The sequence below is a fragment of the Sceloporus occidentalis genome, unplaced genomic scaffold (genome assembly GCF_023333645.1).
Source record: "Sceloporus occidentalis isolate IW3139 unplaced genomic scaffold, rSceOcc1.0.p SCAF_3, whole genome shotgun sequence".
Taxonomy (NCBI): domain Eukaryota; kingdom Metazoa; phylum Chordata; class Lepidosauria; order Squamata; family Phrynosomatidae; genus Sceloporus; species Sceloporus occidentalis.
The window spans coordinates 238,247,294-238,260,831 of record NW_028316983.1 but is presented as its reverse complement, the minus strand read 5'-3'; the positions used below and the strand labels follow the sequence as shown (position 1 = coordinate 238,260,831).

Genomic DNA, 13,538 nt, shown 5'->3' with positions numbered 1-13,538 from the left:
AAACAACATAAATTTTTTTAACAAAAGTTAAAAAAATAAAATAGAACACACACCTAAGTAAGAATCCTTCCTGCTTACCAATTATATTGTATTTATGGCCTTGGTATTTGGCAGAAACAGGAACATTACAGCAGATTTGTAGAAAATTAATTTTGCTGAATAACAACAAGAACATCAGTCATATATTCCTGCTCATACACAGGTCGGGGTGAGAGAGTTGGATTATGAAGAAGTCAGGCATGTTCATCATATGAGGGATGCAACACCAAATGGCAATCTAGCTCCAGAAACAGAACTATCATTGTTGTGGGCCTTCAAGTTGTTTCCGACTTATGGTTATCCTAAGGTGAACATAGCACAAGGTTTTCTTGGCAAGATTTGTTCAGAGGGGGTTTGCCATTGCCTTCATTGGAGGCTGAGAAAATTTGACTTGTCCGAGTGGGGATTTGAACCCTGGTCTTCAGATGTGTGGTCCAACACTCAAACCACTACACAATATTAACTCTGCAAAAGCTCATGTTGACAATTTCTTTCTTTCAGTTAGTCTCAATGGTCCTACACGATACCTCTACATACTGATTCTACAGACTAACACAGATGTATCTTCAAATTCTGCTATCCTAAACATACTATAATAATAATTTATATATATTTTCCCGCCTCTCCCAAATGAATTGAGGCAGGATCACAACCCAGTAAAATACATGCAAAGACATCAACAAAATACAGTAGAAATAATTACATTATAACAATTACTATCATATCACCCCAAATATACTGGTTTGAATCACAAGGCAAGGTGAAGGAGTTTCCCTTTGCCTCCTTAAACCCCTTAAAAAGCCTCTCAGTATGCTAGGGGGTGAAGCACTTTTTTATAGTGTCAGATGTTCCAAAGGCTGTGAACAAAATAATCCTGTAATCAGGCAGCTCGGGTTATCCTTGTGCAATTGAACCCCTCCCCTTCTCCCGGCACTGCATCCCCCATTGGGGAGGAGTATTCTGGCATAGGAAATGAAATAAAATTTTATTTTGGGAAATTTCCTGTACAAAGGATCCAAAATAATGTGGTTTCAATGGAGTGCCCGTAAAACATTCAATTGGCAATCACAAAGAGGAGAACACTCAAACAGGAGAGCTGAATGACAGAGGCACATATGTGTGTGAACCAGATCTCTATCTATCTCATGGAACAAAGCAAATCATGCTTGTGCTTTGTTTATGCAACCTTCTAATATATAAAGATATGCCAACATTGCTATAAATAATCTCTTAGGGTGCATACTACCTGACGTTACATAAATGCTGTTAATTCAGGCCTTTTGTTATAGTTGCGGTAACTCTCATTTCAACATTTAACAGGGTACACAATAAAAATGTGTTTCTGAATCATATTTTGATACATCCTTAAATTTCAGTAGCATCCTTTTCTATTCATCATCAAATCTAAAGAATTAAAGATTAACCTAATATCCATATAAACTAGACTCTGGCAAAAGTAACCACACACAATAACTTAAAAACAGATGCATGTGTCAGAAACAAACCCATGTGGTAAACAAAGAGTTATTCTCTGAAGATGCCAGCCACAGATGCTGGCGAAACGTCAGAAAGAAACTCTGCTAGAACATGGCCACATAGCCCAAAAACCCACAAAAAACTCATTAACTCATATTTTACCTGGTCAACTAGCCGAAGTATCATAATTTTGGCCATATACGGCTTACTAATATGAGGGGAAAGTTGCAAGTTGTGTTCCAATTTTCAAAAGCCTCTCTGCCTTGCTAGCCAGTGACGAATGATACTTTCTATAAGCAACCACATAAATGTCTATTTACAAGCCTAACCTAGCCCAAGATAGTATGCATGGAAGATTTTGTGAGGAAATGATCTAACTTTAACATGTCAGTGATACCCTTTTAACCACTACATCGAGTAACCCTTGCATACAAAATTCACACCCACCTTTCTTTCATTCACACAACCACTCTTATTAGTACCTGTTTGCACATTTTAAGAACCTAAGAAGAGCTGGGCTGAAGTTCAAAATTTTACCTATTTCAGCATTTTGTTCCCAGTAGGGCTGGGGAGTAGTGGTGAGTTTGGGGTTACTCCTTTTATTACTCTGGAGTAAGATATTTTTTCTTAATGTTACTTCTACTCCTGTAAAAACCTTTTACTCCTTTACTCCTTACTACTACTGCTACTCCCCAGCCCTGAGGAAAAGCCCTAGTTGCTTTGTAAGGCTGGCGTGTGTGTGTAAGTGTCTCTCTTTGCCTCCCAGTCCCTTTCCCAGTGCAATATAATACAATTGTTTGTTGATGTTTGCATGTACAATATAATAACAGGAATATTTCCTACTCCTATTCCTGTAAAAACCTCTCACTCCTTTACTCCTTACTCCTACCCCCCACTCCTGGTTCCCAGAGGAGGCAATCAGATCAGGTGAGGAATAAAAAGAGAAAGGAATCTTGTCCTAAAGGAATGACCAAACTTACGGTACAACACTATATTATTTTCAAACATAGGCAATGATCCAATTATTATACAGTGGGCCCTTGGTATCCACTGGGGTCTGGTTCCATGGACGCTCAAGTCCCATAGATACAATGGCATAGTGAAATGGCGTCTCTTTTATAAAAAGGCAAAATCATGGTTTGCTTTAGGATTTTTTAAAGTATTTTCAAACCATGGATGGCTGAATCTGTAGATACAAAGGGCTGACTATACAGAACATGTAATTAAGTACACATTTTATCCCAACATCACACACTATCCCTGCACTCATAGCATGGAAGAGGCCTCCATCATTTCTCATTCCTTGTACAAATCACAACCAGCTTTGCCAGCTTTCACCAATCTACAATAAAATGCCTACCTGCTGGCTTAACCTGCCAGTGGCTACAGTCTTCAGGGGCTTCTGCTCTTTGATTTTTCCCTCAAAAATAATCACAAAAAATCTGCTTGCTTACATCTGCAGTTTTCAGCAGAAACATACCACTTATATTCTGAGCATCTATAATCAGATTATATGCTTTATTACTCAAAATAATACTCAGTGGACAAGCATTTCTGACCTTGGGCAAGTCACACTCTCTCAGAGGAAAGCAATTCCACCCCCCCCCCCTCCAACAAATCTTTCCAAGTAAACCCCATGACAGATTCACCTTAGGATCACAGTAAGTTGGAAACAATTTGAAGGGACACAACAACTTCTGTCCTAATCATGCTTCTTCATCAGAACTATGGCATATACTTATGTATAAGTCTAGAAATTTTAGTCAAAAAATTGACCCCAAAAAACTGAGCTGACTTATCCACGAATTACTGTAAATACTGTACTTTAACTTTTCCCCTAGTAAAAGGCAAGAGTGTGATGTTTCCTGGGAGCAATACCTCTTTTACTCTTTCATCCATCCAGCCTTTCGTGTCAGTGCAAACAGTTATGCCCGCTGGAATTTTCTACATTCCTTGGTATTGTTTTCCTTTGCTTAATTCTTTAATCCTTTGTTATATGCCCCTAAGATTTACCCCGACTTATCCAGGAGTCATAGCAAAAAACATAATTTTGGCTCCAAAACCTGCCCTCAACTTATACATGAGGTTGACTTGTAGTTGAGTATATACAGTACAGTATGTTGCAACAGACCATGACACTCTTCCTCATCATTCAATTTTCCCCAGAAATGATACTAGCGACGATTTCATTTAGGAGCTGACTCGATTAGTCTACCTTCTAGTTAATGAACCCCTCTATTTATGCATACATGAACCTTGCTATATACCCTGCGTGTCCCTATTGTCGTCTTATGATCAGAACGTTGCACTTTGGGCAGGATTAAAAGGATTCACCTTGATTAATCATGTCTTCTGATTTCTTTCTGCCCACTTTAGTTCATAAAAAGTTTCTGCAACTGTGGTGTAAGAAAATGTGGGAAGTGGGAGTTATAACCTTAATTCTCTTGGGGTGCATCTACACTGTACAAATCATGGAGTTTGACACCACTTTAAGTGCCGTAGCTCATCTGATGGGTTTCTAGAATTTGTAGTTTTACATGGTCTTTAGCACTCTCTGCCAAAGAGTGCTGCTGCATCACACGAATGCTGTAGGATGGTGCCATGGCAGTTAAAGTAGTGTCAAACTGAATTATTTCAACAATGCACCCTTGGTTTTACCAAGAATCTAGGAGTAATCTGACATATGTTTGTACAAACTGGGAGCAGAGATTCAAATCTTTACTATAGTTTTCATTGTATAATTTTATTTATTTTACTTGTGACCTGCTATATTTCATTATTTAATGTTAATGTGTATTAATGTGTATTAGGTTAAATTATTTTTATAGAATGTACGCCATAGATACACTTATTTTATTTCATTTTATTCTATTTGTAACTGATTGTATGTAAAGCATATGCAAATTTAAGGCACTCTATAAATAAAGCTTAATAATAATAATAATAATAATAATATAAACACTTTCAAAACACATCTATGAACACATAGTAGTATAATGAACTGGAAGGTTCATTTCCCAAAAACACCCAGTTACAGCAAAAATTAACCTTCCAGTTTGTATCACTAAGTCAAATGCTCCTTGAATCTAAAAAGTCAACAACTAGTGCATCAATTTACAGGGGAAAATATGTCCAGGGCAGTGGCACCTCTTCTGAAAAAACCCTCCTTGCACTTGAGATATGACAAAGCCAGATCCACCCCCCCCCCCCATCAAAACAGTAATCACTTGGTTACTAGGACAAGTCAGTTTATTTTAACCAACTTCAACTGAACCTACTTAATAGCTTTCTTTTCTTAATGAAGGTTTGTCAAATAAAAATAAATGAACAAACAAATGAACATGCTGACACTCAAAGCAGACAGCACGAAGAACTGTTTCTTATTTCCAAGAAATGTAACTCGAGTGTAAGAAATAAGATTTTTATTTTTATTCTTCAGTGTGGCATAGTTTGAGTGTTGGACTATGACTGAGAAGCAGGTTTTGTATCCCTGCTTGGCCGTGAAAACCTACTGGGTGACCATGGGCAAGTCACACCCTTTCACCCTGAGGATGGCAATGGCAAAGCCCCTTTGAAGAAACTTGCCAAGAAAACCCTGTGACAGGTTGGCCTTAAGATCACCATAAGTCGGAAACGACCTGAAGGCAAACAACACATTTACAGCGCTTTATAAATTTACAGCGCTTTATAAATAAAGGTTAATAATAATAATAATAACACAGACACAAAAAGTAAAATCAATGCCAGTGTTTCTCTCTGCTGTGCCTTTTCACACAGCAGAAGTTTAAGCTGGACATAAAGTAGACAGGTTTCATTATACAGGACAGACATAACAACAACATTTATTGATTAGTCCATGGCCATCAAGGGCAGACATAACCTTTCTATACCATCTGCTGTATCTGAAAGGATAGGACATGGATAGGAGTTCGCCAACAAATACCATGGATCTCCAGGAAGGACTAAGGAAGAATCCTGCCACTGTCAGATGTAGTTGTATGTGCTGAGAAGGAAGGATCCGTGGTCTGACTCTGCGATAATCAAAAACCAGCCAGGTGTCTAGTTCAAGAGAAGTAACAGTACCCACTCTATTCTGCTTTGGTCAGGCCTCACCTGGAATACAGTACTGTGTCCAGTTCTGGGTAGCACAATTCAAAAAGGGTGTTGACAACTGGACTGTGTCCTGAGGAGGGCAACCAAAATGGTGACTGGCCTGGAAACCCTATGAAGAGAGACTTAGAGCTACACAGATTAAGACCTGAAGCAATGGATGCAAGCTACAGGAAAAGAGATTCCACCTCAACATTACGAAGAACCTCCTGACAGTAAGAGCTGTTCAACAGTGGAGCACACTTCCTCAGAGTGTTGTGGAATCTCCTTCTTTGGAGGTTTTTAAACAGAGACTGGATAGCCATCTGTTGGAGGTGCTTTGATTGTTTGTTCCTGCATGGCAGGGAGTCAGACTGGATGGCTCTTGTGATTTCTTCCAACTCTATGATTCTACAACTAGGTTACTAAAGTAGAGAAGGTCTTTTAAATGCATTACCCCCAACATAGGAACTAAGAGCTGCTTTTGGTCACTTAATACACAAACAATTTTACACTAGGACAGATGTTCCTAAAACAGAGGTCCCAGATATTGATCAGGTTTAGACATCATCACTGACAACCTGAATTCAGATGGGAATTGAATCAGCAGTCAGTCAGCTCATTTAAAACTGATGTTGTATAATTTGGTACTGAGTTTCTACCACCACTAGTTGCAGTCTCACCAAAGCAGTGCTTCTTAAACAGTGTGATGTGGTGGAGAGAAGCAGGGTGTTTCTCCTAGTAAGTACAACTGTTTCTTTCCTGAAAGCATGTTGCAGACCATCCCACTTTGGAAAGCACTGATTTACACTACATCACAGGAATCAGTCTAGTACATGCTATTGCCAGATTATCCCTATCCAGGAAAAACCAGTTTAGCTTGACACCTCATCAAACAGATTTTAAAAATAGCCATTTCTGTTTGGGAAACATTGTAAATTATGACAGCAGAGCATAAGATCAGTGAGAAGGAAAGTATTTTTGTGATAACATACCATACAAAACATACCTTCACCTATTAAGATGTACAGGTGTGGTTTATCTTAATTTTGAATGTAAATTAAGAAGAAATGTAACAAAGGGACAAAGTAAACTGAAAGATAGGAAGTGGCAAGTCATTTTAAATGTCACAAGGGTGTTTGTATCATGGTGGTGGTAGTGTGTTATGTGTAAATGCAAATGTGTTTTATGTGTAACTGTGAGTTATGTTGTTCAAAACAGTGTGAATTTATATGTAAATAAAATTATTTTAATATTTTTTAAAAAACACCTTCACCTATGTAAAGTTTCTGATCATACTGATTTTAATTAACCCTTAAAACTTTAAACAATAGTAAAACATTATTAGAAACCTTATCTAGTTCTTTTATTATAATAATGGACCCTTTTCTAACTAGAAGTGTTCATGTCCAACTGGTTGTTCAACCCTGAATGGACCTTCAACCAAATAATCCTCTCTTAAAAAAACAGGGTGGCCTTGGAAAAGTCACACACTCTCAACCTCAGAGGAAGGTAAAGGCTAACCTCCTCTGAAGAAATCTTGCCAAGAAAACTCAATGATAAGGTCGTCATAAGTTGGAAATAACTTGAAGGCACACAACAACCACCACAACAAGCATGCTCCTTAGATTGTTATTCTTCTCAAGGGAAAGTTTGGGTGTTGGGCTAACAAAAGTATTTTTCCCTCTTTCTCACATATTCAGATTGCCAAATAACATCAGGTTTGGAAAATCTCATGTATACCACCAGACTAATTGTTGAACAAGGTGACAAAGTCATCATGATAAAAAATAAACCTTCTTGGGCTGCTGATATGGAATACAAAGTGGTATCTTAACTGATGCCATTAATACTCTTTCCCATGTGATGAGAATCCCAAAAGCTAGACTTGTGTTTTGTTATGCTTCCTACCCAGTAATTATTTTTACACACCAGACTTGAGACAAAATAGAGTTCCTACTGGTCAGAGATACTGAAAATGAGGCATTATCTAAGCAGATTAATTTGATTCCTCTTATTTAAGGGACAATTATGTTGCACTCAAAGCAAGTTACCAAATTAACTGAATCACATTATCCAATATGTAATCACAACCATACAATTAAATTATAACACCAAATTAGCCTTTAAAATGGGTTTCACCTTCATTTCAATCAAAAAGAATTAACTTAAATTAACCAAAAAAGGCAATAATATGGGAACTCTTCATAATGGTAGACAAGGAAGAAAACTCCTCAGCAGATGTATAGATGGAAAGCATACCTTGAGGCAATCACTATAAAAGCAGTTTTTCACAGTGGGTAACCTTACTGATTATAGCAAAGTAAGGCCTATTCTGAAGGCTAATAAAGGAGGTTAATAAAGGGCAGCTGTCTCCAAATTGCTCTTCCCTTATATTCTGGACTACAGTAAGTCCCCTTCAGAACTTCTGGTGGCCAGGGAAGATAGAAACTCCAGTCCAAAACATCTTAAGGGAACCATGATGGGAAATGTTGATACTGGGAAACCATCTCTTATGTGAAGGCTACAAAAGACTATGGTCATACCTCTGTTAGAAGACAGAAAGCACCTCCAGCTGAAGCGTCAAAGTCATTTTTAAGGGCAGACTTGTGAATTCTACCATGTATCTTTCAGTGCAACCCTAACATTCCTTTTATCAACCAACCTAGTGATCTCAGATATGCTATCAAATAGCCCCCTCCAACAAATGGTTATTGCTTATTCTTTACAGTGAACTGGTATTTTAAAAAAATCCTGTCTTGCTATTAGTAGAATACCCACAAGGGAGATAAATCATATTCATGGGACACCAGAATCCATTAATGCATTTAAAATGCAATCATCAGACAAGTAAACCTGACATGTATTTTCTGCCCATTACTTTCCATTACCTTAATATCTCTTTCATAAGAGATGACCTTACCTGAAGCTACTTTATGGCGAAACAGTGAAAATACAGGTGTGCATACATACTTATTAAGAGTGTCATGCAAAATCACTTCTGACCTAAACCAACCAGAGGCACCAGCTTCCATACCATTTCTGTAGATAATCCAGTGCTTCCAAGCGAGCACCAATCTCAAAAGTGATCCCAGGGCGATTTGGAGGCTTTCTGCTCATCTTGAGAACTTCTATCCCTTTCTCTTCTCAACTACAGACAGAAAGAAAAAGTGTTAGTGCCAAGAAGACTTTAACAGCAATCTTGCATTCATTTTTAGGACAATAAAAAGATGGGATGTCAACCAAACTGTAAGTATGCAAACACTTCAGACCTAAAGCAGTCCTCAGAGTGAAATTCTAGGCATGCTTATACAGAAGTCTCATTGAAGTCAATAGTTCACTAAAATGCAGACTAGAAATGTGTTCTTTCCAACTGGTCATGAAAGTGCTGTTGGTTTCCTTTATGCCTTCTTATGTTAAAGCAAGCATGGCTATATCTTTGAATTAAATAGTGGTTACATTTAAGAAGCGGGTACAATGTGAAGGCTTTCATGGCTGGCATCCATAATTTTGTGTGGGTTTTTTGGGCTATGTGGCCATATTCTAGAAGAGTTTGTTTCTGACACAAATGAAAAACCATCCAGCGTCAAGGGTTTTCCCAGCCAGCAATGGATCTCTAATTTAAACAGACACAAACCCTCTTTGCATATCCTCCCACCCTGAGGCCTTGCCATTCAACAACAGAACAATATACAGATTAATATGGAAATCATTTCTCCCAACCCAGGGTCTCATCCTCTGTGTGTATGTGTGTGTGTGTGTGTATCCAACTCCTTTCCAGGCAAACATTCTCTGAAGATGCCAAGCACAGATGCTGGCGAAATGTCAGAAACAAACTCTTCTAGAACATGGCCACATAGTCTAAAAGCCCTCACAAAAAACCAAGTGGGTAAAAGTTTGCAGTGTAGGATTTACAATGTTAACTGAAGACATGCCACACTGATTTGGTCCAAATCATTGACAGTTATCAGCAAGGTAATCATGTAATCTTCTCTGAAACTATATACATCTGAAAGCAACTCAGCAGCGTAGATGCAACTATACATAAAAAGAGGCAGCACTCTCAACTCTAAACTAAAACCACTTTAAAAAATCAGAACTCAAAATGAAATGCAAACCATAAACCACACCTGCTTTCAGGGCACCCAATGTAGCTCTCCTATAAATTTAGGCTGCCTCTACACTGCCAAATTAATGCAGTTTGACGCCACTTTATCTGCTGTGGCTAATTCTGGGATTTGTAGCTTTGTGAAATATTTAGCCTTCTCTGTCAGAGAGCTACGGTGCCACAACAAACTACAAATGCCAGGTTTCCATAGGATGGAGCCATGGCAGTTAAAGAGGGGTCAAACTGCATTGATTCTGCTGTGTAGCAGCAGCCAAGAGTTGTGATTTCAGAGAGGCAGAATATCCAGTCAGGAGGGAGAACTAATTCGGGTTCTGAGGCGTGTAAAAGAGCAGAATACTCCAAGATTCATGTATTGTCCCAACTGAGTCTCAGTGAAAATGTTCAAGTGAAGGTGACCAAAATGGCAAAAGGTCTGGAAAAAATGACCTATGAGGAGAGGCTTAAGGAGCTGGGGAAGAGACGGTTAAGAGGTGATATGAGAGCCCTGTGTTTGAAAGGATGTCATAGGAAAGAAGGAACAAGCTTGTTTATCACTGCTCAGAAGGGTAGAACATGGAGCAATGGGTTCAAACTAGAGGAAAAGAGATGCTGTACCAACATTAGGAAGAACTTCCTGATGGTAAGGGCTGATTGACAGCGGAAGATGATGCCTCAAAGAGTGCTGGAGTCTCCTTCCTTGGAGGTCTTTAAACAGAGGCTGGATGGCCGTCTGTCAACGATGCTTTGATTTTGAGTTCCTGCATGGCAGAATGGGGTTGGACTGAATGGCCCTTGGGGTCCCTTCCGACTCTATGATTTTATGGTCCCATGATTTACTAGCAAAGATTCAAGAGGGATGTGCAGAAACTGGAGCCATGTGTCCAAAGGAGGGCCACCAAAATGGTGAAAGGTCTGGAAACTATCTCCTATGAGGAAGGACTCAGGGAGCTGGGGATGTTTAGCCTGGAGAAGAGAAGGTTAAGGGGTGATATGACAGCCCTGTTTAAATACTTGAAGGGATGGCATATTCAGGAGGAGGGAGCAAGCTTGCTTTCTGCATTTTGGAGACAAAGGTCCAGAACACACCACAGAAATGATCTGGTTTGAGACCGCTTTAACTTCCGATGGGGGTCAGTGCTAGGGAATCCTGGGAACTGTGGCTTATTGTGGCCCCAGAGCTCTCTGACAGAGAAGGCTCAACGTCTCACAAAGCGACAGTTCCCAGGCTTCCTGAGCACTGAGCCATTGGCAGTGAAAGCGGTCTCGAACTGCTTGGTTTCTCATGACCAACACACTTGTCTCCAGGGCATGTGCAGAGGGCCCTGGCCAACGCTGCAAAGGAGGCAGTGTCAAGGCTTCCCCTGTTGGCTGTTTTGCAGGAACAATCCAGCTGGGCGCCACTTTAACTGCCTTGGCTCAAGGCTGTGGAATTCTGGGAGTTGGAGGCCCCACAACATACTCCAACTCCCAGAATTCCACAGCCTTGAGCCAAGGCAGTTAAAGCGGCGCCAAACCGGGTTATTTCTCCAGTATGGATGCAAAGAGAGGCCCAGACTCCTCTCGCCCGGGCTGGACTCCACCGAGGCCCGGCTCCCTTCCCAGACCGGCCTCGGCCTCTCCTTACCCGCAGAGTACCGCCTTCTCACTCGCTCAGCAGCAACGGGGCCGCCGTCCCCGCCGCCTCCGTCCCGCTCCTTCCTCCTCAGGCAGCCCCATCGCCCTCTCTCCTCCACAGGCCCCGCCTCCGGCGCCGACACACGACGTCATCGCACCTGCGACGCGCGTCCAGGCGTAAGCGAAGCCAACCCCGGCGCCGCCATCTTGGGGAATCGACGGATTGGCTGCGCCCTCGTCACGTGACACGGGGAGGGTGAGAAGAGAGGAAGGTGAAGAGGGGGGGAATGGTAAAGAGAGCCGGGACGTAACGCGCCTGCGCAGAAGAGGAGGACCCGGGCTCTAGGGACTGGACGCCAGCAATGTATCGACACTTCCGGCTTCCAATGGAATGTGAGGGTCTAATTGGGAGGCCAAGGAATGTGTCTGGAGGAATGTATAACTAAAGAGGGGCATGTCATTATAAGACATGTGTACATATGCATTTTATATACATAGATGTAATATTTTAATGTATAATATATACATATATATATGCACACACAAATATATATATTACAGTGTATAACATTATAATATAGATATACATATACATATATATATATATATTACAATGGATAACATCACAAATATGATATATATATACACACACACAAATATAGATTACAATGTATAATATATATATATTTATATAAATAATAATAATAAAATAAATATTTTATTTCTATCCCGCCTTTCCAGGGATCAAGGCGGTGTACAATGATGGGATTTATCATCCCAATGACAGATAAAATACAATAAAAACAGTTACAATATCAGGATAAAAGCACAACAATACACAAAAGCATTTCCAAGCATCCAGGCTAGCAATGGGGGAGGGGAACATAATAGGGCTATTGGGGGTAAGCCTGTTTGAACAAATACATTTTCAGCCCTTTTTTAAATTGGGCTAGGGAGGGGGCCGAGCGGAGCTCATTGGGGATCAAGTTCCAGAGCTTAGGGGCCGCAATTGAGAAGGCCCTTTGCGTGGTGACAATCGTCTCGCATCTGGAACCTTTAAAAGATGTTTATCCCCAGATCTGAGAGTGCGGGGCGGATTATATGGAGAGAGGCAGTCCTCTAAGTACCCTGGGCCCAAGCCATTTAGGGCTTTATAGGTAACGACCAACACCTTGTATTGCGCCCGGAAGCGAATAGGCAGCCGATGAAGATCTTCAAGTACCGGTGTTATGTGGCAAGCCCTGGAAGATCCAGTGACTAGCCTTGCTGCCATGTTCTGGACCAGTTGAAGCTTCCGGGTTTGGTACAAGGGTTGCCCCATGTAAAGCGCATTGCAGAAATCCAAACGAGAGGTTACCAGAGCGTGTACCACTGTTTCAAGGTCCCCCCGGCCCAGGTAGGGTTGCAGCTGGCGTATCAACCGAAGCTGATAACAGGTACTCCTGACCGTCGCATCCACCTGAGATGTAAGGTGGAGCGACGAGTCCAAGAGCACCCCCAGACTGCAAACAGAGTCCTTCAGGGGAAGCGTGACCCCGTCAAGGACAGGTGGACAAACCTCCAAACCTGGACCTGGGGAACCTATCACAAGTACTTCTGTTTTCTCTGGATTCAGCCTGAGTCTGTTTTCCCTCATCCATCCCATTACTGACTCCAGACAGGCATCTAGAGGAGAGATGCCATCCCTGGTCACTGCATCAGTCGGAGGCACAGAGAAGACTATTTGGGTGTCATCAGCGTACTGATAACACCGCGCCCCGTGCCTCCGGATGATCTCTCCCAGCGGTTTCATGTAAATGTTAACTAGCAAGGGAGACAGAATGGCTCCCTGAGGGACACAAGATGTAAGTGCCCTCTTATCAGAGCACACGTCTCCCAGCTGCACCATCTGGAACCTTCCCGAGAGGTAGGATCGGAACCACTGGAGCGCAGTGCCCCCAATTCCTAACTCTCTCAGGCGCTCCAGAAGGATACCATGGTCAATGGTATCGAAAGCCGCTGAGATGTCCAAGAGCACCAACAGGGACACGCTACCCCTGTCTATGCCCAGACGGAGATCATCGACCAGGGCGACCATGGCAGTCTCAACTCCATAGCCCACCCGGAACCCGGTTTGAAATGGGTCTAGATAATCAGTATCATCCAAGATCGATTGAAGCTGGAGTGCAACCGCTTTCTCGATCACCTTCCCTAAAAATGGCAATAGCAAAAC

The 13,538-nt window shown here is 41.3% G+C and overlaps 1 protein-coding gene across 4 annotated transcripts in view; it reads right to left on the bottom strand.

Moving 5' to 3' along the window:
- PHF20L1 (PHD finger protein 20 like 1) overlaps positions 1–11,440 on the bottom strand; it is a 62,396-nt gene extending 50,956 nt beyond the window's left edge. For all 4 annotated transcript variants that reach the window (XM_089517984.1, XM_089517986.1, XM_089517987.1 and 1 more), the window contains exons 1-2: positions 11,337–11,440; positions 8,642–8,755 (exon numbers count right to left, since the gene is read on the bottom strand). In XM_089517984.1, the coding sequence (XP_089374110.1) occupies positions 8,642–8,724 (83 nt within the window). In that variant the 5' untranslated portion in view covers positions 8,725–8,755; positions 11,337–11,440. The remainder of the gene's footprint in view (positions 1–8,641; positions 8,756–11,336) is intronic.
- Between the last annotated feature and the right edge of the window lie 2,098 nt (positions 11,441–13,538).